General features: G+C 47.8%; 3 protein-coding genes across 15 annotated transcripts in view; all 3 read right to left on the bottom strand.

The window, feature by feature from the left end:
- The window catches only part of LOC126578018 (calsyntenin-1), a 71,290-nt gene extending 50,670 nt beyond the window's left edge, over window positions 1–20,620 (bottom strand). For 2 of the 13 annotated variants that reach the window (XM_050240175.1, XM_050240187.1), the window contains exons 1-2: window positions 20,536–20,614; window positions 16,392–17,174 (exon numbers count right to left, since the gene is read on the bottom strand). In XM_050240175.1, the coding sequence (XP_050096132.1) occupies window positions 16,392–16,521 (130 nt within the window). In that variant the 5' untranslated portion in view covers window positions 16,522–17,174; window positions 20,536–20,614. Of the gene's footprint in view, window positions 1–16,391; window positions 17,175–20,313; window positions 20,351–20,382 lie in introns of those variants that run through there. The other 11 variants (XM_050240176.1, XM_050240181.1, XM_050240180.1 and 8 more) reach the window with 11 other exon arrangements.
- Window positions 20,621–21,036: 416 nt separating this feature from the next.
- LOC126574334 (CWF19-like protein 1 homolog) lies at window positions 21,037–22,857 on the bottom strand. Its single transcript, XM_050234475.1, has 4 exons — window positions 22,838–22,857; window positions 22,595–22,761; window positions 22,111–22,537; window positions 21,037–22,045 (listed from the first exon to the last, which is right to left on the bottom strand). Exons 1-4 carry the CDS (start codon window positions 22,855–22,857, stop codon window positions 21,082–21,084), a joined length of 1,578 nt encoding a protein of 525 aa, XP_050090432.1. The 3' UTR covers window positions 21,037–21,081.
- A 3,538-nt stretch (window positions 22,858–26,395) lies between these two features.
- Window positions 26,396–26,777, bottom strand: part of LOC126574333 (uncharacterized) — an 8,792-nt gene continuing 8,410 nt past the window's right edge. The window contains 1 exon segment of the mRNA XM_050234474.1: window positions 26,396–26,777. This exon segment is cut by the window's right edge and continues 189 nt beyond it. The gene's annotated coding sequence lies outside the window, so the exon portion shown is untranslated.

Below are 26,777 nucleotides of genomic sequence, written 5' to 3'. Positions count from 1 at the left end.
TGAGTAAAGTGAGCGGGCCTTATCGGTGAGTGGTAGGGGCTCGCGGTTTAAAGATATCGCTTGGAAGGGGGCGTCGTCGTCGTAGTGGTGGTCATACACCTCACCTCATTCGGCTTCATGTTATTGACATTGCCAACGAGCAATGGACGACGGGTGAAGCCTTTTGACGGTTTTCGCGTTGAGTTCGACATGTACTTCAACCACCAACCACATCAACCACGCTGTGTAATGGGATATTTATGACACCTGTCAAGCTCTGGGCAGGATCGCTCATAAGGTTTATGCTTCGCGTACTATTATTGTTTGGAATTTATGACCCGTAGTAGACGGGTCCTGCTATAATTCATTTGTTTGCAGTAGTGGTAGAAGAGTTTGTTTGTTGATCAGCAAACACGAACGGTCCGTTGCAGCATAACGAAACAATGCTGGATGTTTGGTATAGCAGACTCGCTTTAAATTTTCCCGTTGTTTTGTGTACCTTTGGCTTTTTTGCGATATTAAAAGAATTTATTTTATAATAATTGTAGTCAGAAATCTGCAAGACAATTGCATTAGTTCAATTAAAAACAGGCTAACTTATGCCAATATCCCCTCATATCCTACAACATGACACAAACTATTAGGGGAATGTATCTAAAACTGATTTTTTATTCAGCTTAAAAAAGAGAGAAGGCTTTACGAAGCAATTTTACAATTATTGTACCTAGTAACTAATTTAACTAATTAGGGATTGTATAGAATCTCCACATTCGTCCTGCAGGTTAATTAGAAAGTTCCATACCCTGGGAGATAATTATTCTAAACACATTATTCTATTCAACGATTTTGCACGAATGTTTGTAAAAGAAACACTGTTCGTTAAACTAAGTTTACTAAAAATATTTAAAAAAACATCGTTATCAATCAATTTGGATGGGAATTGGCAGCATATGTAACCTTTATACATCCAACAACATAGCAAGAATTATGTAACAGCTTTATCTCCTGCTTATTGCCAAAAGCACGTACGAACACACCTCGAGTCGTTCTCCATTAACCGGAATCTGTTTTGCTTCGATTTCCATTCCCCACAAAAAAAAAAACAGTTCTCAATTCCCCTGGTATCATCATTCAAAAAAAGGCATCGCTTCGTAAACATCTTCCGATGAAATATTATTGCCACCAGGGATCTCTGGGCAACAACAACGCGCCGCGCCGATGATGGTGAACCGGCCCGGCCCAAGGACAACCATTCTTCGACAACAACAAAAGAAACAACGCCCCCGCGCCCCATGGGGACACAGTGGTGCGGTCTGAAAAGAATTAATTACGGTACAAAACCCAACATAAGAACCTTTTGTGTCCAGAGACCCCTACAACATCGGCGCAGCAGCACCGCCGATGGCACACGGGATCCTTTTTATCGATTGGTGAAGACCGGGGCCTGGCGGGAGGTGGGCACACCTGGGAGCATTTCGAGAGTCCATAAATACCGCCGGCCATCATCATCATCATCATCAGCAGCAGCAGCGAACCGAAAGCTATGTGTCCTCCGCTTTTGGTGCTCTCCACATATCATCTCCGCTCCGATTTCGAAATGCCGGCGAAGCGACACAGCTTCCGGAGAAAGCCAGGCGACAGAGAAGCGGAAGAGCAAACACAAAGTACGCACCAACACTGGCACATGTGAGGTCCGGTGGCGGTTGGAGTTAATTAAAAAGATAACCGAATGGTTCGGTGAGCATCAAGCATCGGGTGACAGGGCACCACCACCACGGTATGAGTTTGTGCAAACAGCATCACGACGACAGGAAGCCGAAGCGAGGAAGATGGTGGCTGTGGGCATGTGTGGGGGGCGGGGGGGGATACAATGTGCTAAATGTGCGCAAATTGTCCTGGGAGAAGAGCACACAGAGAGTCCTCGCTCGCTCGCTCGCTCGCTTGAAAGCTCTTCGCTCCTCGAGCATAGAAGCCACATAGAGCTTGGCACAAAAGGCGATTGGCGCGCGAAGAAAGGCGCGCACGAGGTGGGACCTGATGGTTGGCCAACCACACATTGTGAACAGATGGGTTCCTATAGGCTAAAGAGAAGGCTTTCTCCGAACACAGGATCTTCTGTTCTGTTTTTTTTTCTACTTCTTTATTCTACGATCCGTTGCTGGTCGTCGTTGTCGACGTTGTCGCGTGTTATCAGTGACCACATATTGTCGGTTTGCGTCCAGAAGAACCAGATGGCTGCTGCTGGTGCTAACCACACAACAGCAACGAGCATCGAGCGCACCATTTCTCCTCCCTTTTTTTTGTTATCTAGCCGGCGAGTAATTAACTCTCGGGAGCTCTCGGAGTGAGCAACAAGTTCACATACACAGATTGGCGGACCCCATCGGCACTTGACATTATTAACCGTGCCTCGGTGCCTCGGTGTCACCCACAGGAGTGTGGTCCACGTGCCGCTGTTTACCTTTCTTCCGTTGTTTGCTTCGGTTTTTTTTGCGGTGTTTAGTTTTTCTTCTTTGTGATCGCCCCAAAGGCACGCATTCATTCTCCATCGTCCACAGCATCTCTTTTGGGGCCTCTCTGTGCCTCTGTGCCATCTTAAGCGGAGGCGCTGTGGCCAATGGCTGTACACAGCAGCGTGAGGTCTTAAGAATTCGAGCCGGTGGTGGTGCTTTCGCTCGCGATGAAAGGAGGTGGTGGGTTTAATCTGCCGCAACTAACGAGCCAATCCGTGTGCGCGACAGCAAAGAACACAATAACAAGGGCTGGCAAACGATGCTGAAATGATGGCGGAAGGAAGGTGTGGAGCACAACCAGTGGGAATAGGACTACTTTCACGCACCATGCGATGTAACGACACAGGCGAGTGATGTTGCATTGAATCTTGTGCCAGCACCGCGCTCTCGCGATCTCGATAGAGAAGAGAACGTGAGCTTTGAAACTTGCCGATACTGAAGAGTAGCACAAGAAATAGAGGGTGTGGTCGTGACGAAGGTAGAACGATGGATGATCATTCTGTTAAGCTTATCGAGTCCGGTAGCTGAGCTCGCGCCTTCCGCTTCGTTGAGAGCCAGCGAAAGCATCAAAAGCTGATAAAGAGGCGAGCAGTGGTGTCGGGTGAACGTGTACGTCAAGTTGCTGTTGCTGCTTGCACCGTCGCTGGTGGTGTGTGCCTGGAAACCTCCCTTGTAGGCAGCAGCATAATGCTCAAACACCGCGAAAGCACTGATGTTGCCAGAGCGAAACTGAAATGATCGTTTACTCCTGTAACAACAGCGACGACGACGATGGCGATGGTGTGCCACTGGCAGCGAATTGATAAGTTATCGGAAGTATCCACCGTCGCCCCCGGTTTTTTCGGGGTGACATTTGAGAAGCGCCAGTCACTTTCTGGCAACGAGTTTAGGGCGGATACGGCGCTGCGATTAATGGTGTTTGTGGCATTCGCCAAATGAACTCCACAAAGGAAGGTACGCCTCGTGAGCGTCACTAAACGAGTTTCTTGTTCGTTGGTACGCGCACTTTAAAGATTGTGAAGCGCAAAATGTACTCCAGTGCACTCCCCTTTGGGCCACTCCAGAGTGCAAACCAAATAATGCTGCTTGAGGCAAGAAGTGCCACCTCTGGCCCGCTGTTTGCTCTCCGACAGGAGACTTATCAGTTCAAGAGGGTTTGATGGAGTGAGAATCTGGAACCTGGAAACGTTGTCATCTCTGCTGGAGATGGAATTGATGAGAGAAAAAAAAGGCTGGAGAGCAAAGAATAACGAAATGCCATCCAGTCCTGTCCTGCCTTGTCCTGCCCTGCTAGTGGACACATTCAATTGCAACTTGGAGCTTACACAAAAAAAAAAAGCACGAAGCATCGAGACAAGGAACTGTAAGTGCTGGCCAGTGGTGGCAACAACGTGTAGCTCTTCCGTCTGATCGACGGAATTGGACGAACGAGAACAAAATGCAATTGAAAGAGCACCATAAACACCATAAAAGCAGAGGAGTACAGGGCATCAGCAAAACGGTCAAACGGTATTCGACCGACAGACAGACCGACAGAGAAAGAAAGAAAGAAAGAGGGCACACTGCGGCACACAATGACGAAGGCACCAGAAGGAATCAAGCAAGGATCAGAAATAAACCGTTTCTCGTGGCGGAATCTGCCACCATTAGCGAGCGAGGTCGACTATGCGCGCCAGACTATGCCGACCACCGAGTAGTTGGCCGGCAATCCGATGCGATGACGATGGCCGGTATCATTCCGGAGTGACCATTAAAAGGCAGGACACAATGATGATGATGATGATGCTGTTGCATGGCACAAACAACATACAGGGCGCGGGCTCGTTTCGCAACACAGACGCGCAATGGTCAGGGCGAACCCATAAAAAACCAGCGCGAGAGCACGAACAACGTGGCACAAATGGGGCCGAAATGGGAAGGAAAGAGATTAAAGTGCGTTTGCACTAGCACGAACTGGTTGGGATCTGTAGTTGCTGCTGCTGCTGCTGCTGCTGTGGCTGCAGTTTGATGTAGTTTGTTTGGAACATTTGATCAACATGATATAGTTTCCTCGTTAGCTGTTAACACCGAAAGCACAGAAAGTATGTGACTGGACATGGACGTGACGAGATGGACCTGTTTCCAGGGGAGCATTGGTTTGGATTGAAAGACGTTGTGTGAAGCTGTTTACTAGTTGCTGAAGAAGTATTGAGAGCGTAATTCACTATTTTTTACTCCTAAATCGTGTTTATAGAAGCTTCAAGTTTATATTTTATACAAAGTGTTATCAATTTTCTTTTGCAATCCTTTTGAGTATATGCCAATTGTGAAAAGGATAAGCAAACTATAAATTTCATGAAGAAATGGTACAATTGCTTGACTTTGAATTCACTAAAGAACAAGTCATTGGATGTCACACGATGATAAACTGATTCTTTAACAAGGTAACATTTAACTCTAAAACTAGCCACAAAACCTATCAAATCCATTTTGGGCCTTTTTGCTTTTTCGTAAAATTGGATACTGAATTATTGATTAGCCAGTGGATTATTTCTGAAAACGTTACCAAGAAGTGAGACTTTCGTTTCGACATAAGAAAAGCGATAGGACATTCTTAAAATAATCTTAAATATGGCTGAAATCAATGAGTATCTTTAGACAATATTTAAATTCCGTTAAGAATATTTGGTGTATTTGTTATTGTTTGAAATGAAGCCTTTTTAGCTGTCCAAAAACAAACAAAAAATCATGCAGCAAATAGTGATTGAAATGTCCCTAAAGAAGACTCAATATTCGGTAGCTACTGTGCCCAACGCAACTAAGACATTCTGAGAGGGCAGCGTTAAAACTCGAAATTTATATTCTAAAGAACACCGGTACAAGCACGCCGATCAACCGTAACACCTTTCTAACTGCAAGATCGTTATCCAGCATGTCCCTAACAAACAATCCTTACACTGTACAAAATAACAAACACCCGGATGGTGTAGATGCAGAAAGATTGGTTGAAACCGATTGTCAGCTGGAATAAATTCGTGAGCTTTTTCCCAACCACACACACCACTCCCACTCACAGACACAGACCGCCCCCCAAAGGAACCCTTCTGTGCTCCACACTCAATGAGATGCTCGTTTAAAGGAAAAACTTTTTCCCTCCCAACTCCATCGCAGCATCGCTCGTCGCAGGGTACAGGAGCAGCAACAGAGGAATGAAGCCCCGGGACCCAGGATTCCCGGTTTCCGGACCAAAAATTGTCCCTGGCCATGGCTGCCGGCCGGGCGCGATGCGGGTCTCTCCGTCCCCGGGAAAAAAGGTGAACTTTCCTGGCATATTAATAAAGTCCTCACAAACTGTTCCATATTCTGGGGGGGGGGGGGGGGGGGGATGCCTGGCGGCATTCTGTGTTCGTTGATGAAGAACGCTACGACGCGAGAAGCAGGAGCGCTCTCCTGGCTAGTCAAGTCCCACGCTATCCCTTCCTTCTGCAAACTTCCATCAAATACCCAGGGCATGCTTTGGGGATTTACATTGAATTATGCAACGAATGAAGGTCCCACACCGAAGGTCTCTTTCCGGTCCCGCGTAAAGCTACCATCAGCTGCATTCAGCAAAAGAAAATCCATTTCAACAAAGGGAAGAGGGAAGCGAATGAACGAAATCAGACCTACGGACCATAAAATCCATGATCGCCTTGTTCTGGAGACCCATATGCACAGACCCATACACAGCCAGGGCCATGGTATGGAACTGATTTCATCTACAGATCCAGAGATCCTGCTCCAACAGCTCATCTCAATGGCGTCGTATAAAAGGTGATCCCCATCTCATACCCCACCGTTGAACCACGCTTCCAACTCGCGAAAGACACAAAAAGCTGTGGAAGTAATGCTCCACTCACGCCATGGCACCACCTTTGTCGTATCTCTCCACTCCTCTGCCTCGCTTACTCTTATCTTTTCGTGTTTAATTTTTATTTCCAACCATTTAAAACCGAACCTCACCTTCTCCGATGTTGCCGCCTGGTTTGTACGTCGCGTTTTCCTCGCCTTCCTCCCAGCGTCAGGGCGACAGAAAGCGAATCCAGCTCGGAGCGGCTTGGCTCCACCAATTCGGAATGATTTATATCCACCAAACGGGCTCATTCGCTCGACCCTTTCGGGAGCCTCGACCATGGATGGTGGCACACACGCAAGAGAGCCGAGATTAACTAGTGCATGGAGGAGGAGGAGATGATGATGCTGAGGCCACGAAAGGGAACACGAGCTCGCGCTCGCGGGCCCGGGGCCAGATAAATTACCTTTTCCGCGTACCGAGCCAGAGAGACCTTACGATCTGTGTGCGAGAAGAGACTTCGCTCCCTGTTTTTTTTTTCCATTCGCGATTTTTACCTTTTTGCCGTTTTTTTTTGCTGGTTACCTTGACCGGCCCTCCACACTCTTACCTCCCCATCGTTCGCGCACGAGGATCGAGAACTTATTTTAATGTTTCATTTGGCGAACTGGAGCAGCAGTAGCAGCAACTAGGCGCGCTGTTGCCTGGCGCAGATGTTCGGTGAAGGGCTTTGCATCGCTAAGCTGGAACACACTTCTCTTCACTCCGAAATGGCTGCGAGGGTAGGTCATTTTAAAACCAGCAATTTGCAGGCTAAGACTTCAACTCCAATGGTTTTTTTTTTTTTAGTGAGACCGAGGGCCGAAAATGACTGCAAAAGACACTCGAGCGGTAGTGGAACAAACATGAAACACTGGCCGCGGCGAGAATGATGCACCAGAAACTCGATAGTTTCTGACAATTTCACTTCAACTTTTGGCTGACTTCGGGGCGACTTGTGAGGTCACTCTTGGGGGGGGGGGAGCCCAAAAAGAAGTCGAAAGTCGAGTGCCACGAGTTTCCGTGGCCGATACCACACACAGGTATCTCCACACACCCAGAACTGGACACACGTTCGTGAAACTTACTCCAACTACTGACGCGAAGCAAGAAGTGAAGACGTGTAAGACACCAGCATCCATATAACGGGTCGCGATCCAAAGCAAAGCATAAGGCGAAGGAAGCACCAGCAGTAGCAGCAACATACCACCATCACCACCACCACCACCACCAAGCCGCTGGCCATCTTCTGCCGTCAAAAAGTTTCGCCAGCTTTGAGCCCTAACCGGTCTACTGTCCAAGAGGTAGGTACTCGAGCAGCATCGAGAAAAGACCATCGGCGTCGTTTGCGACATCTTTGCGAGCAAATGGAAAGGAGCATGTTTCTTGGACCACTTCGCCCTTTTGGACCACTCGTCACACCTCTCTCTGACCACAGAAACCATGTACTTTCGCACGCTGCACCAGCATCGACGTGCTGTGGTGTCGTACACCTTCTGCATCCTGCATGACTTCCCAAGGACTGGACTCGGGACATGATAATGTACAACAAGATTAGATTGGCTAAAAGTTTTTAAAACATGTACCATCCCCAGGCTCCACCCTCTTGTGGTACACCGCACCATCACACGACGACGACGACGACGACGAGGTACCACCATCATTTGGTGCTAATTGATTCCTGCCGGCCAGCCCATCTGCCAGTACCAGGGAGTATGAGGGAGGTTTACTTTAGATCCAAGAGGAAGATCCTCTTCCTCTCCTGTAAGAGAGGTCTTTCTCTATCTCTCTTAATGTGATATTGGCAGCACTTGCAGCAGCAGCAGCAGCAGCACAATTGCTTCGGGCGGATGCGATTGAATTAGAGCAAAAATTATCAACTTCTTTCTGGCCGCACGGAAAACATATTCCACCCGGAACTTTCTGGTGGCCCTGATGCGGCACTTGGGTAATGGCTAAGGATCCGAGAGACTAAAAAGCGGCAACTTTTCCCCCCCTGGGGGGCCAGGGCTTTTCCTTGTGGCTCCCCCAAATGTTGCCCAACTTGTGGGGAAAACTTTCACGGGCAGCATTCGCTACGGAACGGAACTACCGAGTGGCAGTGCTGTTGAGATGCGGAAATTGGAAAGCTTGTCTCAACGGGAAGTAGATGGATATCCCGTTCCTCCCTTCCTCTGCCCCATTTGGTGTAACGCACTGGCTGGTCTGTGGGGATGTGCCGATGGCGCACACAGAAATTCCGCCATCGCTTCAAAGGCGCCTCAAACAAGCGAGCGCCAAACCAAAACTTAACGGAAAATACTTTTCGAGTGCAAATAGCAGTGGTTGCCTAAGGGAGAGGAAGCGCACGGCGACCAAAATCCATGTTTGATGCCAGTGAAACGATGGGAAACTCATCGAGGAGAAAAAAAACAGAACAGAAGAAGAACCAAAGTTAACAAAGCTCCAACGGGGAGGCGAGCGAGAAGCAAACTACTACTTTTCCCCCATTCCCCCTCTCTCTCTCTCTCTCTCAGTTCACTCAGGTTTTTGATTAATGTAATTTACGTGCAACCATCTGGTACCATCCGTACCAAGTGGAGGGTTGGGGTTCACATTTTAGAACCCACCCAAAAGTACTGTCAAAGTTGAAAACTAGATCCAGTGAGTGCCAGCTAGTACGTTTCGGGGTCGTGACGTCGATCAGCGGCGGGTTGGGACTGAGCGGTCGGTGTGGTTTTGCGGAGAACCACCACTGGGACAAACTTTGATTATTAGTACACACACTCACCCTTTCGCCGGATGGTTCCGTTTTTAATGAACGTCTAGGAGCGGTGGAGGAGAAAGAACCTCAATAACGCCCGGTTATTAACAATACCTCCATAGAGGCCCACCTGGTGAGCACTGCCTGGTTTGGAAGGATTGAGATGAGATCCCATCCTCAGACATACATACGTGAGCGGCATCATCGTGTTCTTTGAATCCAAGGATGCGTGGTACATGGCGAGAGGAAGCCCCGAAGCAAAAGACACCAACAGTAGACCGAAGGCACGTTGCGTAACTGCGAAATGCGAAAATGATGCAAATGTCGAACAGCATAGCACCAGCCACACATGATGCTGGAGGGACAACGGTTCTTGGGAAAGCGGAGTGGAGGGACCCGTACATCGAACTTCGTGCCCCACAAACACGGATATCAAAAACACTGAGGATTCCGGGGTCGTTGCCAAGCCACGAGTAACATGGAGTCACGGCAGCAATTATCAAAATCCTTCAACCGAAGGGCGGCTGCGGTGCTGTCGGCGTGAAGCAGACGGAGCGAAGCGAGCGGTGCCCTTGGGTCACCAGGATATTGCAATTATATTCTTGAGGGTCGGTTACTGCCAAGTCCCGGAGAGCAAAGGATTACCGCCGACGGATTCGGTGACTGCACGAAGCGAAAGAACTTTTCCTTCTCCGCTGATAAGGTCACACAAGGACTATTCGGACTCGGTGACTCGTTACATTTTCTACCGCCCACCGTCGGGGGAAAATGTGTCCTCCCATCGTTGGAACTGGAATGGTGAGTTTGTAATTAAAATTTCCATCGTTACCTCAATAAGTCCGACGCAGTGAACGAGTATTACCTCGTGGCAGTGGCAGAAAGGAGCGAAAGAAGTGCTCCTGGGAACTGCTTGCCGTGGGACGTGGGAGAAAAAATGCATTTCAATTGCTACTACCACTACTGCTTCCCTGAGCACCTCTACAGGATGTCGCTTTTCGAGAACTTAATGCAAGAAGAATGGTGCACCGGTGCCACACCGTAATCAGGGTGTGCTCTCGCCGGGACCTGGGTTGAGTCACTTGCGTCACTTGCCCACACGCAGACCATTACCGTACTGGAGATGAAGGTAGAGGAGGGCGTCGTGGTGTGGGATTTCAAGTGGATGCTGGGTTTGCAATTTACACAAAAGCCTCGACACCGACGGCAACCGAAACGTGACTAATCTGTGGAGTCTGCCATCATCATGGGCGCACACATGCTGACGTGGTGGCAGTAGCCGACATGTGACCGACCGGAGCACCCGAGGCGCCCACATGCTTCGATTCATCTCGATCGATCAAGCTTTATCCTTTTGATGAACACGGAGAGAGCAGAGGCTGACAACGAATGCGGGATGTTAACCCTCGTCCGGGATGCATAAAAGGAGTCCCACAGACTCGTACACACTTCGACTGCCGCACTGACGTGATGGACAATCGGGGATCCAGGCACGTGTCACCATCTCTTCTGCTCTGCCAGGTGGCTCCGGATAGCGACAACGAATTGCAAATAAGTTTAAACAGCACAGAGGTAACGGGATTTTGAAATAATTTCATTGGAAAAGTTGCAGTTCACGTAAGGAATATATGAAATGTACATTTGTGTGTTCTTTAGGAAGCAGCCTAGATCAACAATGATGTTATGTAAAGCTGTTGCGTAGAATTTCGGAGCAAACAAAGCTCGATGCCCTGATTCGTTTATGCAGCTCGAGATGGCGTAGCTCGTTAAGAGTTTTCGGACGGGGACAATTCGATGAGCTGCTGGCACTGGAGTGCTTATGCAGTTCGTCTTGTTTTGTTTTACATTCATTAGAGAGAGAGAGAGAGGGGAAGGGAGTGCATAACTCACAGCGCAAAACTGATCAAACTTTGGGTTAAACAAAATTAATTTTCAGGTGTTTTTCATTTTATTCAATCATTTTCAAAGCAAGAAATAGCAAAGCAAGCAAAGCAAGAAAGCAGAATTGGTTTGGTGAACCATTCCCCAAGCGTTAAGAGAAACTCTTTTTACACTTTTCATATTGATCTTCATAGAGCAACATCATCAATTCCATGTTCATTAACATAGTAAATGGTAAACGTCACGTATAGTTGCATAGTTAAAAGATACTTTTATATTTAGTTTTTACAAACTTCCCAAATTTGAATCAGATTTTCCTCTTAATATTAAACAACTTATATTGAACACCGGCCCATAAAAAGAAAAATCTTCGTCAAAAAGCGGAAAATAACTCCAGCTGACGTTGAATTACACCCAAATTCACAACCTTAGTAATGCATATTTTACGCTATTCTTATCTTAGCTTCTAAAATAGCCCTAGCAAGTCAAGCCAAGGGAACATAAATATTTCTCAAAAACCGACTTCGTAAGCTCGCTCCGCTCGATATGGGGCTCGCTCACATATCTCGTCATCATTTCTGCTCGCTGTACAGACCAAAAGCCCCCTTCCATCCAACAGCAGTACAGCAGAGGCGTCACGGTATGGTTAAGGTTATTTGGCTATTTGGGGGATCTTGCACATCACGAACGGATCAAGCTTCCATAAAAAGCCCTGACTACGCTCAAAGGCCCTCGCTGCACCCTCCGGCAGTTGGTCGCTAGCTTAGCGCTGGTAAGCCGCCGCCTTCCCATGCAGCATTTGCCGATTCTTATTGGTTTTTGTGAACGGATACGCGCTGCGTCGAACAGCCGGGTTCCACAGCGAGCAAATCCCCAATCACTTGGGTTTGAGACACATCAACTCTTCGATTTTACGGTTGTATTGCTGTGCCCAGGGTGGCCACAGCACAGACCAGCACAGCAAAAAAAAGGACACCAACCAGCAGGCTCTGCAAGGGCAGAGAGAGGTTGCTCGCGGTGTAAAGTCATCTTTATCGAATCAATAACTCGAACTCGCGAATACAACGACGCCATCCAAATTCTCGCGACTTATTTGCTACAATATCCTCCCACGAAAGGGGCACGCACACAAACAACAGCCAAACAGGCACTGTTTTATTTATAGAAACAAAAATCCAGCTGCATCCTTGTTGCGAACTCCGCCACTCCCCTCAATCCTGTCTCATTTTTGCATAAACTCCCAAACCCAACCGACCCAAAACAGTGCAGCGCCACACCGCGCGTCTTGCTCATTGTCGGGGAACTTGGCTCATCGCTGGACCTTGGCTACAGCGGACGCGTCACCGGCGAACAGGGAATTTGGCTTTTCCATTCTGCGCTTGTTTGGTCTATGAATATTCAGTAGCCATCTGTTGTTTGGGGCGGTGGGGGCGGGGGGGGGCGAACGAGCGGCGCGAGGACTGTCAGCTGCCAGCTGTCCAGTACTCTCTCCGCCTTGTACCGACGGGGAATTGTTTGTTGAATGATTTTCCTTTCGGATAGAGCGAAGCACAACACTGGAAAGGGGTGATCTGATGCACCGGAGAAAGGGGGAGGACGGGCTGCATAATCAGGCGGATGGTCGCCTCCGTCCGCACGATATTCTGTGATCATATCGCTTTGCGGTTGCACAGCACACCGTACTAGACGAAAAGCCCGTCATCCTGTCGAGGAGTAGCACAAGGAAACAAAAGGATACAAAATACCGGATGCCTCGGTGGCGTAGAAAATGCACAAAAAGCCGCTCTTCCCCCCCGCGCATTTTCTGGTGTTCCGAACCGTAATTGCACTTTCTGTAAAAGCCATTCCCAAGTCCAGGCTCCAGAATCCTAAAAAGAGGACAACGATAAGAGCCCCTAGCTCGAAGTAATCAGCGAGGCTTTCGGGATTGAAGTTCGCGAAATTGTGTTCCCCGTTCTTCGTCGTTCCAACGGGTTTCCCGTTTTGTTTTTGTGGATTATTAGATAAGCCTTGCCCCTCTGGTCCCTTTCCCTTTCTTGCTTCCTTAAAGTACCACCGCTTGTGTTTGTTGCCGCTGATCCAATTTAGCAGAATGGTTCGTTGAAATTGTCCGGATCAGTAGTGCGGATCTCTTCCTTTCCCGAGCAGCAGCAGCTGTGAGCGGAATGAAAATGAAACTTGACTCCACCACACGATGATGCCAGGGAGCTCAAGCTAGAAAACAAAAGGGAACGAACGTTTTATGGAATGCTGCCCCCCCTTCCACGCACTCGACTGCATGGTGTAATGTAATGCTGTTGCTGCTGCGCTCGATGCATTGTTGTTTGCACTGCCCGGAGACGTGACGTGACGTGCGTATGCAAACAGAAACGAAAATCTAGCGTGGGGATCATCAGCACGGCGTGATTACATGCCAGGTGGAATACCAAATGTCGCGTCACTTCACTTTCGTCATCTAACATCCACAAACTGTGCACAGACAGAGGCAGACAATCGGTAATGGATTATGTGGTGGTGCTCGATGCTAATGCTTCTCGAGGTGCCTGTTCCTCTTTCCAATTGCCCTTTTCTGAAGGAGTTGGAGGAGCAGAGACTCGAAGCAATTCATTTCAAACCGAGTTCCATTGTTGGAGGTTGATTTAGAAACAACTGATCCTCTGGCGATCTGTGGGACTGATCGGGTAAACACTAAGCAAATGAAATGCTCCGCTGGTGACCTTTTTCGATTGATGCGGCTGCCCAGGTGGCCTGCGTGCAATTTACTGTTCAAATCCGGCACTCGATGGGGCGGCGGTGTGGGCGATGACGTCTCCCAGACCGAGACCGAATGTTCCGAGATGTGGGTTTTTTTTTCACAAGACAATCGAACGAAACTCATAAAGCAGAGAGCTCGCTCCTCGCCTCCAAGTGACGCACACTCGGCAGGCAGGGCGCTAGCCACTTTCGCGCACGGTAACTATCTTGTCTTCGCCTTATAGGAATCGAGCTGTGTGTCTGTGTAGTTCCGTGTTTGCTAGAGGAAGGAGGAGAAGGTATCGAAGCTACGTAATGTTGTAGACCATCCAGGGGATGTCTTGCAAGATGATGCCGCATCGTAAAGTGAACAGTAGAGAGAGAAAGAAGCACGATGCGATGGCCAGGGCGAGCCCCATTAGCGATGCCCACGCGCATGAATACAGACACACTGACTGTCTATCGTTGGCAAAAGGGAGATTGAGTGATGCACTCATCACCAAACCGCAGGCTGGCACAGGCTGCCGTTGGCTCACTCGATCGATGCTCCAGGAGGAGGAAGAGGAGCCGGCTCGCAAGGAACTCTTTGGTACCTGAGTGAAGGACTCCATTGTTTGAGCAATGCGGGAAGAAGAAGCCTTTTTCAATTGCCATCCGGCTTCCTCTCCTTTCGCTTGCGAGCATTGTGCTGCTGCTGCATTACTCGCCGCCGCAGCAATGTCGTCTTGTCGACCATGACTGGAGAGGCGGAAAAGCTTTTCACTCTCTCAAGCACGCCAATAGAAAAGCGACTACAAGTGGGCAGTAGCAGCAGCAGCAGCAGCAGCATCATGGCCGCTTCAATGGGTGGCCCTTTCCCTTCGGCCCGGAACTAGGTCAACAGCTTTCTGATAATCGCCGTAAGATGATTTGTCGGCACATTATTATCCAAAGGGGTAGCCGGGGCTTACGGTTTGATCCATTCCCACCAACAGCAGCAGCAGCAGCAACGATAATCGTTGGCTTGGTGTTCGCTTTTCCGCGATCTTGAGGTTGTGATCTGTGGTGAATGGACAAGGGAGCATTATTTAAACGAGGCAAATGCGTCCTACTAGCTAGTCCATGCCACGCATACCGAGCAGGCAGATGCCAAATGGTGATAGAGAGACGAACACAGGACAGATCTGCTCGCATGCCGGGGTTCATAAAGGATTGTTTCGCCATTCCAGCGAGGGGGGCAACCAGCGGCTGTCTCTAGCTGTCGAGCGAAAAGTGTCATAAACATTCCTGGCGTGAGCTGGTTGCTGAGCAATGTGGCTCCTTCCTTCCCGATGGTCGTGGGGTGGCGCGAGAGACTCCACATACCGGAGCGTCCTTCCGGGGGCCATCGATGGACCAGACCGGATCTGTATCTGGACAGGCGATCTGCGTGTCTCTCCTCTAGGGTTCGATCGAAGGAATTTCAATTTACTTGAGTGAATGGAGATTCAACGCAAGCAAAGCAGCACACCAGCACATTCGTGTACTCGAGAGTCGTGTACCTGCTAACAGAAGACGCTGGCCGGTGCTATTGAAATCACAGAATGCGACGTGGCCGTCCGTGGTCGTGCACGAACCACGCCATTATGCCGGTAGCTCCTTTTTTTTTGGGCAGCTCTGTCAAGATGTCCTTTTTGTCCAGTGAGCGTGAGAGCACGAAAGCCGCCCAACAACACAAAGGAAGGGATTTTAATGAAATCCTGCGAAACCACGGGGCAAAAAAAATGCGCCCAACATCGACAAACAAATTGCTGTGGCCGCTCCTGTCGCTCATCAGAACGTGCTGGGAGGGCTTAGGAGTTCCCAGGATGACAGGCAACGCAACCAACCGGGATTTTTGGCCGGATTTCTTCCCGTAAAAATGGAGGAAATAATTAGCGAAAAAAAAAACGGAGCTGACCATGCCTTTCCTACTGCTGCTGCTTCGCTGTGGTGCGATGGCGTGTAAGCATAATCCTCAACAATTGCACCGTGGTTCTATGGTACGCGCTGGAGGATGCTCCATGGATGGTCGCCGCGAGCTTTTTAGCGTGAAAAGAGCGTCGTGCTGTTACAGGAAGCTGCAGCAGGCCGGGTCCTAGGCTACCGGTTCTATAGACACCTAGCAACAGCAAACAGAGTCCCCGGAGGCTCCTCCTCTTCAATGCGCACGCAATCCGTGTTTTGTTGCGCGCTAGAAAGCTGTCCCCGGATAGAGCAGAAATCGTTTGCATCTAAATCCGTTTCCAGTGTAGCAAATGTTTCGACATTTACCGGAAAGATTTACAAAGTTTGCAAAGAAATTCCCGGTACAAATCAAATTACCTTCCGAATCATCGAGAGTTTGTGATGTTCTGCCGAAAAAAGGGGGCTTTACAACAGTGTGTTCTCGATTCGAAGAATTTTCTATGCTGGGAAATTCGTACCGGTGTTTGGTTTGGGGTGCAAAATAAGCAGAATAACACCACGAACAAACGAACGGGGCCTGATGTTTTCCTTCCGGATTTCCGCTTCCGTGATCCTACCCGAAAAATTTGCGCGGATGATGGGGGTAGCGTGATTCGGCGCAAAAAATCAATTTCAGATTATGGAAAAGACCAAAGTGCGTCGGCTAGAATAGGGCATTTGATGGGCAAAGAAGAGAGAGAAAAAAAAACCATCCCGGCGCAACCTCGCGGGCGGGCACAAATCAACTTACCTCTCGAGTCGTAGTAGTCATCCTCGTCCTCGTACTTGTCGCCCTTCACCTGCTGATGGTGGCTGCTGAAGCTGCTGCTGGCAACCAGCACCAGCAGCGCCAGATAGATAGCCTTCACGGCCGGCACCATCGTGGTCGTCGTTCACGAACACACACCTTCTTCTTCGCTTCTATGCTTTATTTATGATATCCTTTTTTACGGTCGGTCGGTCGATCGGTGGGGCCACACAGAGCACACCACCAAAAGCTCTTTCACTCGCGATGCGCGATTACAACTACACCGGCAAAGGAAAAACAGAGACACGGATCCTGACTCCCGCGTGTACAGACACTGGCACGCACGCACACCTACACACACCGCACTCACACACGAGGCTGCTTCTGCTGCTGCTTGTTTCGATTTTCCGCTCGATGGCCGAACAAAGGCCCTCTCACAGATCCTGTGGCGACCGATGTGTCTCGAGAAATTCCTGTGCTGCTGCTGCTGCTGCTGCGTCAGACGATTCCGGGTGGAAAAGCTCCGTTTTCCTTCCCAGCACCAACAAAACACACTTTTTACTCACTGGTCGTCTCACAAACACATACACACGCGCGTCTGTACAAGAAGGATTGCTATCGTCCTTTTACACTTCACTCTCTCACATACTGGTTCGCACACCACCGTGCTGCTGCTCGTCACGTTTTGCACAACGGCACGATTCCTGCCACAACCACCGTCGTCGTCCTGGTGTGCGTGACTATGGCTTAATCAAGGGAAAATCGCTTGCACGATTGCTCGCACTGCTGGTGGAAAAACGGAGGGGGGAAGAAAAGCGTCGAGGATGAGGAAAAATAAATAATAAAAGCGCGACGTCGAGCGTCGAGGGTTCCTATTGTTGATGCCGGCAGGACCACCACTACCAGAACACAATAGACTAGGAAGGCCCACTACTCTGTGCAGTGTGGTGCGGTTGTTCACTAAGCAACCACCTTCGCCGTCGCTTGCTCAACAACAAAACGAGAACTGGGACAAGAGAAGCGAACACAACAATCGTAAATGGTGCCGGTCGCCTCTGTGTGTGCGTTCGCGTAGTCCTGCGTGTATATCCTTGCACAATCGACAGCACATCAAAGAGCAATTCGTTGGCCACTGCAGTCACAAATGCATGTCCTGCTGCGGGTGCTGCTGCTGCTTCTAGTTTGTGCTGTTATCCACTGCAGTATCAACGCTGGTCGACTCACTCCAGGGAGTAGTATCACGGCGTATCCTAGAAGTACATAATACAAACGGCAGACACACACCTACAGACAATCGCAGTAGACTACCAGAAGAACCCCTGACAGCAGAACAAACGAAAGGGATCTATTAGAGAGATTGGAAAAAAGGATCGCAAGGATGGCGGTCCCCTCCGCGATGGATCGAAAGGATTCCAGAAGTCCTTTCATTTCCGAGGGTGTGAAAAACGACTCCCAACCACGCGACGGTCCCGTAGTGCTGTGTTGTTGTCTTCCTGCTGCTTCTTGCCTTTTGATGACTTTTTGTTCCCTTTTGCTAAGGATGCTTTGATTTGCTCCCAATTTTCACCATCAAACGAACCGCGTCGTTTCCTCTTTTCCAATCATCCACTAGTCGGTGGTGTGCTCTGGGAAAACCCCGTTTGTTCCGCGCCTGTGTTGTGTACTGCTTCTTAAGAATAGTGGCGTCTTCAAGGTTACGAAAGCAACTGTGGTCGATGAAGCTTTGCGGCTCGTTCTGCCATCAAAGAACTGCTGCCACGAACTCGCTTATGGCGAGTTGTTGTGCTTCAATTTGTGTGTAACGGTGGAGAGCTATGGTAAGAACGCACACAGCAGCAGCAGCAGCTTATCAGACTTGAAACCAGGTCGCGAGCATGAAGCAATTCACCTGTGTAATCTCCCGGCGCTTGTTAGGTTATAAGAACGGGCCAAAAATATATCAGTGTGGCCACCCCCACCGGGGGCCGACTTAGAGCACGCACCGTGGGTGGTTAACCACAAGCTTTCTTCAAAGTTTCAGACGACCAAGAAAGGGTTTTTGCTTCTTTTGTAGAAACACACAAGTTTTGCAGTACACGCCGGGTAACAATGATCTTTATTTAGATGTTTTTCTGTATACTTCTGTAAGAAAAAAGACCACAATATGTTTTCATTGTTAGGGGCCTTTTGAACACAACCAAAAATACTCTCGCAAAGAGGAGCATTCAAATGTTAGGAACGTCTCGTCTATTCTAAATTCGACGTTCTTATGCAAAAAGAAAATTCTCTCCTTTACAACTAAACATATAACATCAAGTTATTTTGTTTCTATCAAATCTCGGTTTGTTCCATTATGCCTAGATTTCGAAAAACGAGATTTCGAACATTCTATGCCATTTGTTTTGTTATCAATTTATCAATGAATGATCAATGAACTGATATGACTCCCTATGACCTTTTCAATATCTTTGGTAGAGCGATTTTATTTTATTTTTGGCATAATGAATGAATGATTGAGTAGAAAACAAAAAAACAACGTAGCCTTGCAATATTCGGCATGGCAAATATCAAAATTGCTATAAACCTGATAAAAGAGAATGCAATTATTAACATAAATTTTCGATTAAAGGACGAAACCATGAATTATTTTGTTTGCTTCGTTCTGACTACCCCTTTCTAACGTATGATGCAAAAATATGTATCTGTTCTGCTCTGTTGGAATTGATGACATTCTCGGAATGAGCACATCCCCTCCGCAATGAGCATAACTGAATAATTCAATGAGCATAAACGGCCTTAAATGTCGGACGGAATCATCTTCTTCAAGAGATGTTGGAATTCTGGTGAGTCGTCGTAGAGTAATCAGTGTATGAGTTCGAGAAACTGAGTTACAAGTCAAGAACTTAATCATGATGTCACTGAAAGCATCTTATGTGCACAGCAATGTTGGCTCATATCACATTCATCGTTTTAATTTAACTTTACCCTACGATTTAGAGAGATATTTAGATTTCAAAATGAAACGATCTCTAGCTCACTGGTCCGCGTACAAGCATGCACACCAAAGGGGTGGCAGGTGGTCATGCTTATAGGAGAACAAGTGGCCGGTCTGGTTCGCGATTCCTCCCGTGTCTTCGACCATCTCTGCGGGTCGGCGGACCGCCTTGCGTGTGTGTTGTTGATGCTGCAGCAGCACGGCAGCGGCCACGGAAGTGCACGCAGAGCGAATCACCAATCAGCAGGGCCACATGGCCTTCAAATTGTTGCGGCGTGACATCAACAATAGGTAATGTCGGTCGATTCTCGGAACGGCGGCGCGTCACCCCCAAGGCTTGGGAGGACAACAAAAACAATAAAACAAACTGTCCCCTCCCGAACCGATGGCGATGAGTCACGGATATGCTCCTACACAACGCGCGCACAAACACTTCTACAGAAAGGAGTTTTTTTTTATATCGTGTATCTTTTCTTCACTCCTTTTTGGCACCTTCCTCGACTGCGTGCTGCTCCTTGCGCATGCATTCCACTCACACGACGTCTTGAACGAACGAAATACTCGACTGCGAATTTTGCAGCCAAAAGGGGTGAAGGGATTCCTTGCGTTGCACGCGATGATGCGCACTTTTGGCCACCACAACACCGTACAACCGAAGGAGTTATGCTCAAGAGGAGCCACCATCGTCATCATCATTGCCTTCGTCTCAAGAACGCAATGTGAGTCAGAGAGAGACAGAGCACTGCATCACACCTTTGGAGATTGTGCACAGGTGAGAACGGGATAGAGAGCACCAGGTAAATTTCTTTCGTGGCTGGCTGCGCTGTCTTGGACCGTTTTGTGGGCCTTCCACTTGTCCTCACGTTTTTTCCGAGAAACTGCCTTTTAAGGATTTGCTTGATTGGGGCAGGTTTTGGTCGCGTTTGCTCGGCACCACGGATCGGCACTAACATGGGATTATTGGGCCTGCAGGATGTTTCACAGTTCACCTCGCACCTTCACCCCCAACCGCCCACCCACCTAGCTACCAACCCGCCCGTGGGCATCAACAAATAGAAACGCAACGCGGCCACACACACGAACCCCGGATTAATGCAGATCGTTTTCCTTTTGCACAAAGAGCGCACCCGGGAACAGATGCACAACACAAACCGAACCGAACGATAAATCCACCTGCACCTGGAAACTAGAAACTTCCAACTTCCTCGTTGATTTCTGGGACCGCAAAGACGCACGCGTACGCACCGCACGACCGTCGAGACAAGACACGAACAATGGGAAAGGTGCTGGTCAACTTGGGGATGCAGTTCCCGATTCTGTGTCGTGTGAATTTAACTGAAAATTCGAAAAACGATTGCATTTCCGGATGTAATGTCTTGGCAGTGATGAGGTTCCTCAAATATTATTAATTTGTAAAGAGAAGAGGGGATATAATCGTTCCTTTTGGATAAAAAGAAGGATTCGCATCGGAATCAATGTGAACATCAATTTTGACGAACAACGAATCGCGACGAAATCATTGTGCTGCTTGCGTTTATGGACCTTCGCTCGAGAGTCGGGAGTCGAGAGCACACATACACGCGCAAATCATTTTTAAATTTATTGATTTTTATTCGTTTCAGGTGCCTTTTTCGCGATATTTCAACGTTACTCCACTTAAATAGGAATCCAAAATTCAATTCCGTTCGTCTCTTTTGTACTCATCGCCATGTCCTTAATTTACAGAGTGAAATCGTACGGTTTAAAGCTTTCACGGAAATCTTTAACCATTCGCTCTTCCTCCTCCTTGGGCAGATTGCACTGCCGCCAGTCCGCTTTCTCCTCACAGTTGAGCACATTGGAATCGCAGATCACCTCCCGTCCGAAGTGCAGCGGGAAGCCTTTCATTTGGCGTGTCAGCATTCCCGTTCCATCCGGCAGTTCCGCCACAAAGTATGGGCCTCGTTCGGGCAGATCGGATGGGGCCGACAGTTTGGGTATTTTCTCCATCTGGAAGCTGTACTCTTCCGATTTGTCCTCCAGTGCGTGCTGTAGCTTCCACGCCACGTTTTCCTCAATGCCAATTGCATTGATCTGAAGGTGACCCGTCTTGAAGTTGCGCTCGTAAAAGAACGCCTTCTGTTCTCGATCCGCGTAGAACTGTGTCAAAGCTTCCTTGAATCGCGTCAACTCGTTCCACTGTTCCTCCGAAAGAAGCGCCGCACACTGGATGTGTGTTATCGATAGAATCAGTATATGCGCTTCATCGATGGGACCTTTGGCCAGCGCCAGATAGAAATGATCGCCGACTGAGATGATAAGATGTTTCTCGATACTACCAGCGGATAGGCAGAACCAACACTTCTCCTGATCGAACGATGGCCTTTGACGCTTCTGTCCATGATTGGGATCGTTGTTTCTACGCTTGTTCCGTCGATCGTCATAGGTGTTCATATCGTAAAAGTACTGATTATCGGATTTCTCATGCTGCGCCTTGCCATCACCTTCATCGAAGAAGGATAATCCCTGATACGGGGAAGGTACTTCGTCCGTGGTCTTCTGAATCAACTCCAAGACACGCATTTTCTCCACGGGAGTTATACTCAATGCGTAGACGTGTTTCTTCTTCTCTGGGTTACCAAAACTGGCCAATCCAACGAATCGCGTTGCCAACTCCATCTCCGTATTTTTATCCGGCAGGTTCCTATCGAGAACAAAAGGACACATGAATGACATCAGAATTCGGTGCAAGAGAGATCCTTAACTCACCTATAGGGCGGTGACTCGTAGAATTCACCATTCGTGCCACAGAAATGATATCTCGGTTTGATGGCATTTGCCAACCAGGAGACAAGCTTGGAACTATCCGATACCTCCTCGCGTATCCCGAAAGGCCACTGGAACGTAAGCAGGATGTCAATCCCTCGGAAGTCACCCATGTTTCCCTTGCTAGCTAAACACGAATCTCGCACCGCGATAACGTCGGCCTTTGAGTACGTCCACTCGTTCGATTCCGCCGCATCTCCTGCGCTTGCCTTTCCACTGAGATAGGCAATTTTCAGGCCTCCAGTGGTCGTGTACAACCCGCGTTTGCCCAAATAGCTGAGGTTGGTGCATAAATCTCCGTCCTGCGTTTCCGCGTAGTGCTGGGCCAATTCTTTGTTCGATGGTCCGAGAATGTACACCGGCGCCGGGACTGCAACGAGTCAATAGGTTAGAAGAGGGGATATTAAGAGAATGCCGTTAGTCTTACTTGTTTTTAGCCGTCGTTTGTACTCTTGCAGAATCTCGGACTCGGTGTCGGGCCCAAAAAAATCCCCAACGCAGAGCACGAGGTCGAAAGGCCCGCTCTTTTTGTTGATGGTATCGATGCGCCCGAAGAATGATTTTAGTTTCCCGCGAACATCGCCGCAAACTAACCTGCAGGGAATTGAGCGAGATTAAGACGAGTCTTTCTAGATAATTCAGATAATTCAGCTTAAAAAGGGAAACTTACAGCTTCAGTTTTGGCTCCATTTTTTGATGATCAAAAACGTAAACAAATCACCAAAGTGTATTCACTAACCCGGTGAAAACGATATCTAAAATAAAACGATTTGAAAATGTTGGCATTTGGGTTTGCACACATCCAAGGGTTTATTTTTAATTCAACCGTTAAAATCCAGACTTTTTTTTATTGTTCATCATTTTGTACGATCGGTGCCTTATTTTCTATCTGATTGTCCGTTTGCGCCGGTACGGGACGATACTCTTTCGCATACGCCAAAAGCGCGTAATTCATGGGATACTCGAGGATAAGATGTACACTGATTTTCGGTTTGCGCTCGGCTGGGTAAGGGTCTGAAAAGTTTTGCCAAACATGTAGCTTAATTTCGTAGCCTGGAATCTGCAGCATCCCTTCGCTGCTTATTCTACCACCATCACAAATGATTTTGCCCTCTATTCCACTGCCTCTCGTTGCGGTACACATAATTTCTGGCGGTTCTTGAAGACTGTTGGCATCCATCTCAAGGTATTTGGTGGTATTTTCGCTTTCCTCTCGGCCCGGATCCTGCGAAGATTCCTGCTCCATGTTCTGATTTAATGCGTCATACATCTTGTCCTCATCAGTTTCCGATTCAGGTGCATCAGTCAAAAGATTATTTTGCTCTTCAATGGAAGCTGGCTTGATTGTGGATTGCGGTTCATCCTGATAATAAGGAGTAGACAGTGGAGAGCTAACGATAGCATAAATGGAGGGTGGTGTTTCGGTGGTGGATGTTGTGCTTAATTCGTTGGTTGTTGTTGGTCGTCCCTTTTTTACATACTCCATCGCTTCATTATCGTATTCGAACAGGTCACAATCTATTTCATCACAAATCCATGATCTATCCTTTTCTGAAAATGATTGGATATCGGACGGATCCACTGGAAGATTCGGCGTTGCAATATCCTCCTCCGTATTCACAGGTTGTGAATCTTGTTCACTGTCTGGTACCTTTTCGTCAATTGATTCCTCTGGTAGATCTTCGATTGGCGGATAAGGGCCCGTTGCTAATTTTTCTGGACTAGCAGTAACAATTGGCTCAGTTTCTTCTGGAGTCGGAGTTGGTCTATCGGATTGAATGCTCTGATTGTCCTTGTTTGAATCAGGCTGCCCCAAATTATCGCCCACAAAATCAGAGGGCTTGGGGTCTCTGGTAGTTGGCTCGTTGTCAGACGATATATCATCATAACCTGCTGTAATCAACGACAATCCTTCATCCATTTGCGCCGGTTGGGTGGTACCGTAATAAACTGGCGCGATGGAGGTGATTTGTGTGTTGAGCGCACTTATCACCGTCGTCGGCTGAGGATCGCAAGTCGTATTCGCGAGATCGTGCTTCAGCTTGTAGTCCTGAACGATTTTGTCTTGCGAAATGTAATCGCAATATTGAAAATGATCCGGCATGCAGAGCTCTCGGTCGATGTTGTAGTACATCTTGTAAGGGCATCTATCGATCGGTGAGGGAATGTTAAACCGTTCTTATACGAATTAAAAGAACACAAAGAAAAGTCCGTAATGCTTACTCGTAGCGTATTTGATAAAACGATCCATCCATATTCGGAACACACCGGTAGTAAAGGGTGCAATCCCTGGCCGTACGAAATTGGCCATGCACCTGGCACTCCGGGAAGTAGTCCGTATTGAAGCGATACAAAATATCTTCCTGTAAGAGATCATATTCGGTTGTACATCTCGATCTCATGTGCCAAAATCGAGCCGTTTGCTTACATGCCCGTCGTAGCATTTGTTGGATGAGGAACACTTTTGAAGATCGGGATGGAAAAAGGTGCCCGCGGGACATTGGTACACGTATTGGTGGAAATTGTAGTTGTGCTCTTGGCACCGGAAGTAGAAGGAACAGTTGGATGGTATCGGGAACAGACCTGCGAGCACATGTGAGCGTAGGATCCATCAAACACTTTAATACCATAAGAGGAGAGAACATTCGTAAGCTTACCAACACCGTTGCACTCGGGAATGGCAATACTATTATTCTGTGCCTCATCATGCACCTTGATCGTGCTCGGAATGTTAACGGAAGTATGCGAAATGCAACGTTTCTCCGTATCACTAAAAACCTAAAGAGAAGGGTGAGGCGAAACAATCAGTTCACATGCCCTGCGCTCTCCTGATTCCGTTGGTGATAGTTACCGTATTATCCGGACACAATCCAATCATAACTCCATCCGGATTACACACGTAATAATAGTCCCGTCGACTGAACGTATGCAAACCACTGTCACCATGGGCACACTTGGTGGACTGTTTCGAATAAGCCGCGTTACAGTACTTTATTTGGCCAGGCGGGAATTTGCACTCCATTACTTACGTGATCCATTATGACCAGATATCCACCACCGGGAAAGTCGCGACATTTCTGCTTCAGCTTATCGAAGTATTCCAGTTTGGAACAGGCTCGCTAAAAGTAATTCCGTTAATTTCTTACTTTCTCCACATCGGCACACATCGGCAGCACCAGTGCCTGTGACTCACCGTATCACAAGGTTTTGTTTCATTTTTTATTAAATGATCACTTGATGTTGCGTCGAGATCATACGCCACCAGTAAAAGGGTAAAACAAACAATTTGTACTTTGTCCAGATGCATCGTTTCAACGATCACACGGATATTGGCTGCATCAATCTAACTGATAAACCAACGTAACCGCCACTCGATAGAGCGTTAGTTGGAAAAGCTAACTTAGAAAGCTAACCACTGTAATGAAAGGCTCAAACGTAACTGATTCTAGAGAACTTCTTTCAACCAAAACCGTGGCAAGTTTCTGCCGCGCTTCACCAATATGTTATGGCACGATTGCCGGTGATGTTTAAGTTTCGCCGACGCAATGTTTAGAGTTTGGCGTGACTTTTTTGCCACGAGAACTGACCCACAGCCAACGATGAACTTGAGGAATGGCACCTGTGCTACTTTTTTCAACCTTTTTGACACGTTTTGCACGATCTCACTCGATCTTGATCGTGATACAATCGTGGATAGCAGCGACGACTAAGTGTTGCCCCGTGTTGAGTTTTATGCGGAGAAGAAGAAAGCATAACGACAACGGTGATGTGATATCGAACGCAAATGATGACGCTAAACATCGTTTTTCGCTTAGATTTGCTTATTTCGTATTCTATTCTTTTTATTACTCAAGAAGAAAGGCTTGCCTGCTACAAACACAGTGCTGGTATGTATGTTAGCTTCTGCAGATTTCCTTTTAAGCTTATGTACTCTGTATGTTACCGGTTCTCTGGCCGAGAACCTAGTCTAGCTTAAGTCTAGCGGGAAGAAAAGCGGGAAAAAGTAAATAAATCGTAAATCGAATAAATAGAAGCGAAACTCAACCCACGTCCCCGTTCACCTATCATACACGGACACCGAGCAGCGGGGATCGGGGATCAAGAGGAACGCCGGATTCTTGTTTGTTCTGTATACGCCTATCCCTCCAGTAGAGACATGTTAGAATAAGTATATTAGTAATTTTCTTTCTTTAAAAAAAAAAGTCCTACATCTACTCCTACTCCTCGAATTCGATTTCCTACACGAGCTGCTCTCTTTAGTCTGCTGGAACCGTAGCCGTAGAATCGACGATCGATCGAATCCATCTCGCACATCCAATCACAGTACTTAACATTATGAGCTTTCGTTTGGTTCTGTTAGCTGATTTACTGTTTGCACTGAAGACGAGTCTGTTGTGTTTCATGCTTTAGTTTTTGTGGTTTGTCTCAGGGGACAAATGCTGTGGTTCAAAGGTACAGGCACGGGCTCCTAGTAATGGCGTACTCACTGTCTCTACTCTCCATCCTTAGAAGGATACCTGTTGCGTCTGTATGAATGCTTTACTCAAAATAAATATGCAAATTGAATGTCGATGGAAGAACCGAAAGCATTTCACGTTGCAGTCGCTCGT

Source organism: Anopheles aquasalis, chromosome 3 (assembly GCF_943734665.1).
Source record: "Anopheles aquasalis chromosome 3, idAnoAquaMG_Q_19, whole genome shotgun sequence".
Taxonomy (NCBI): domain Eukaryota; kingdom Metazoa; phylum Arthropoda; class Insecta; order Diptera; family Culicidae; genus Anopheles; species Anopheles aquasalis.
The sequence above is the reverse complement of the archived record's forward strand: the minus strand, read 5'-3'. Positions and strand labels throughout refer to the sequence as shown.

Coding starts and splice junctions, on each gene's coding strand:
- LOC126574334 (XM_050234475.1), bottom strand. CDS start 22,857: ATGGAGCCAAAACTGAAGCT. Junction 22,762..22,837: donor ATGGAGCCAAAACTGAAGCT/GTAAGTTTCCCT, acceptor AATTCCCTGCAG/GTTAGTTTGCGGCGATGTTC. Junction 22,046..22,110: donor TACGAGTCACCGCCCTATAG/GTGAGTTAAGGA, acceptor TGTTCTCGATAG/GAACCTGCCGGATAAAAATA.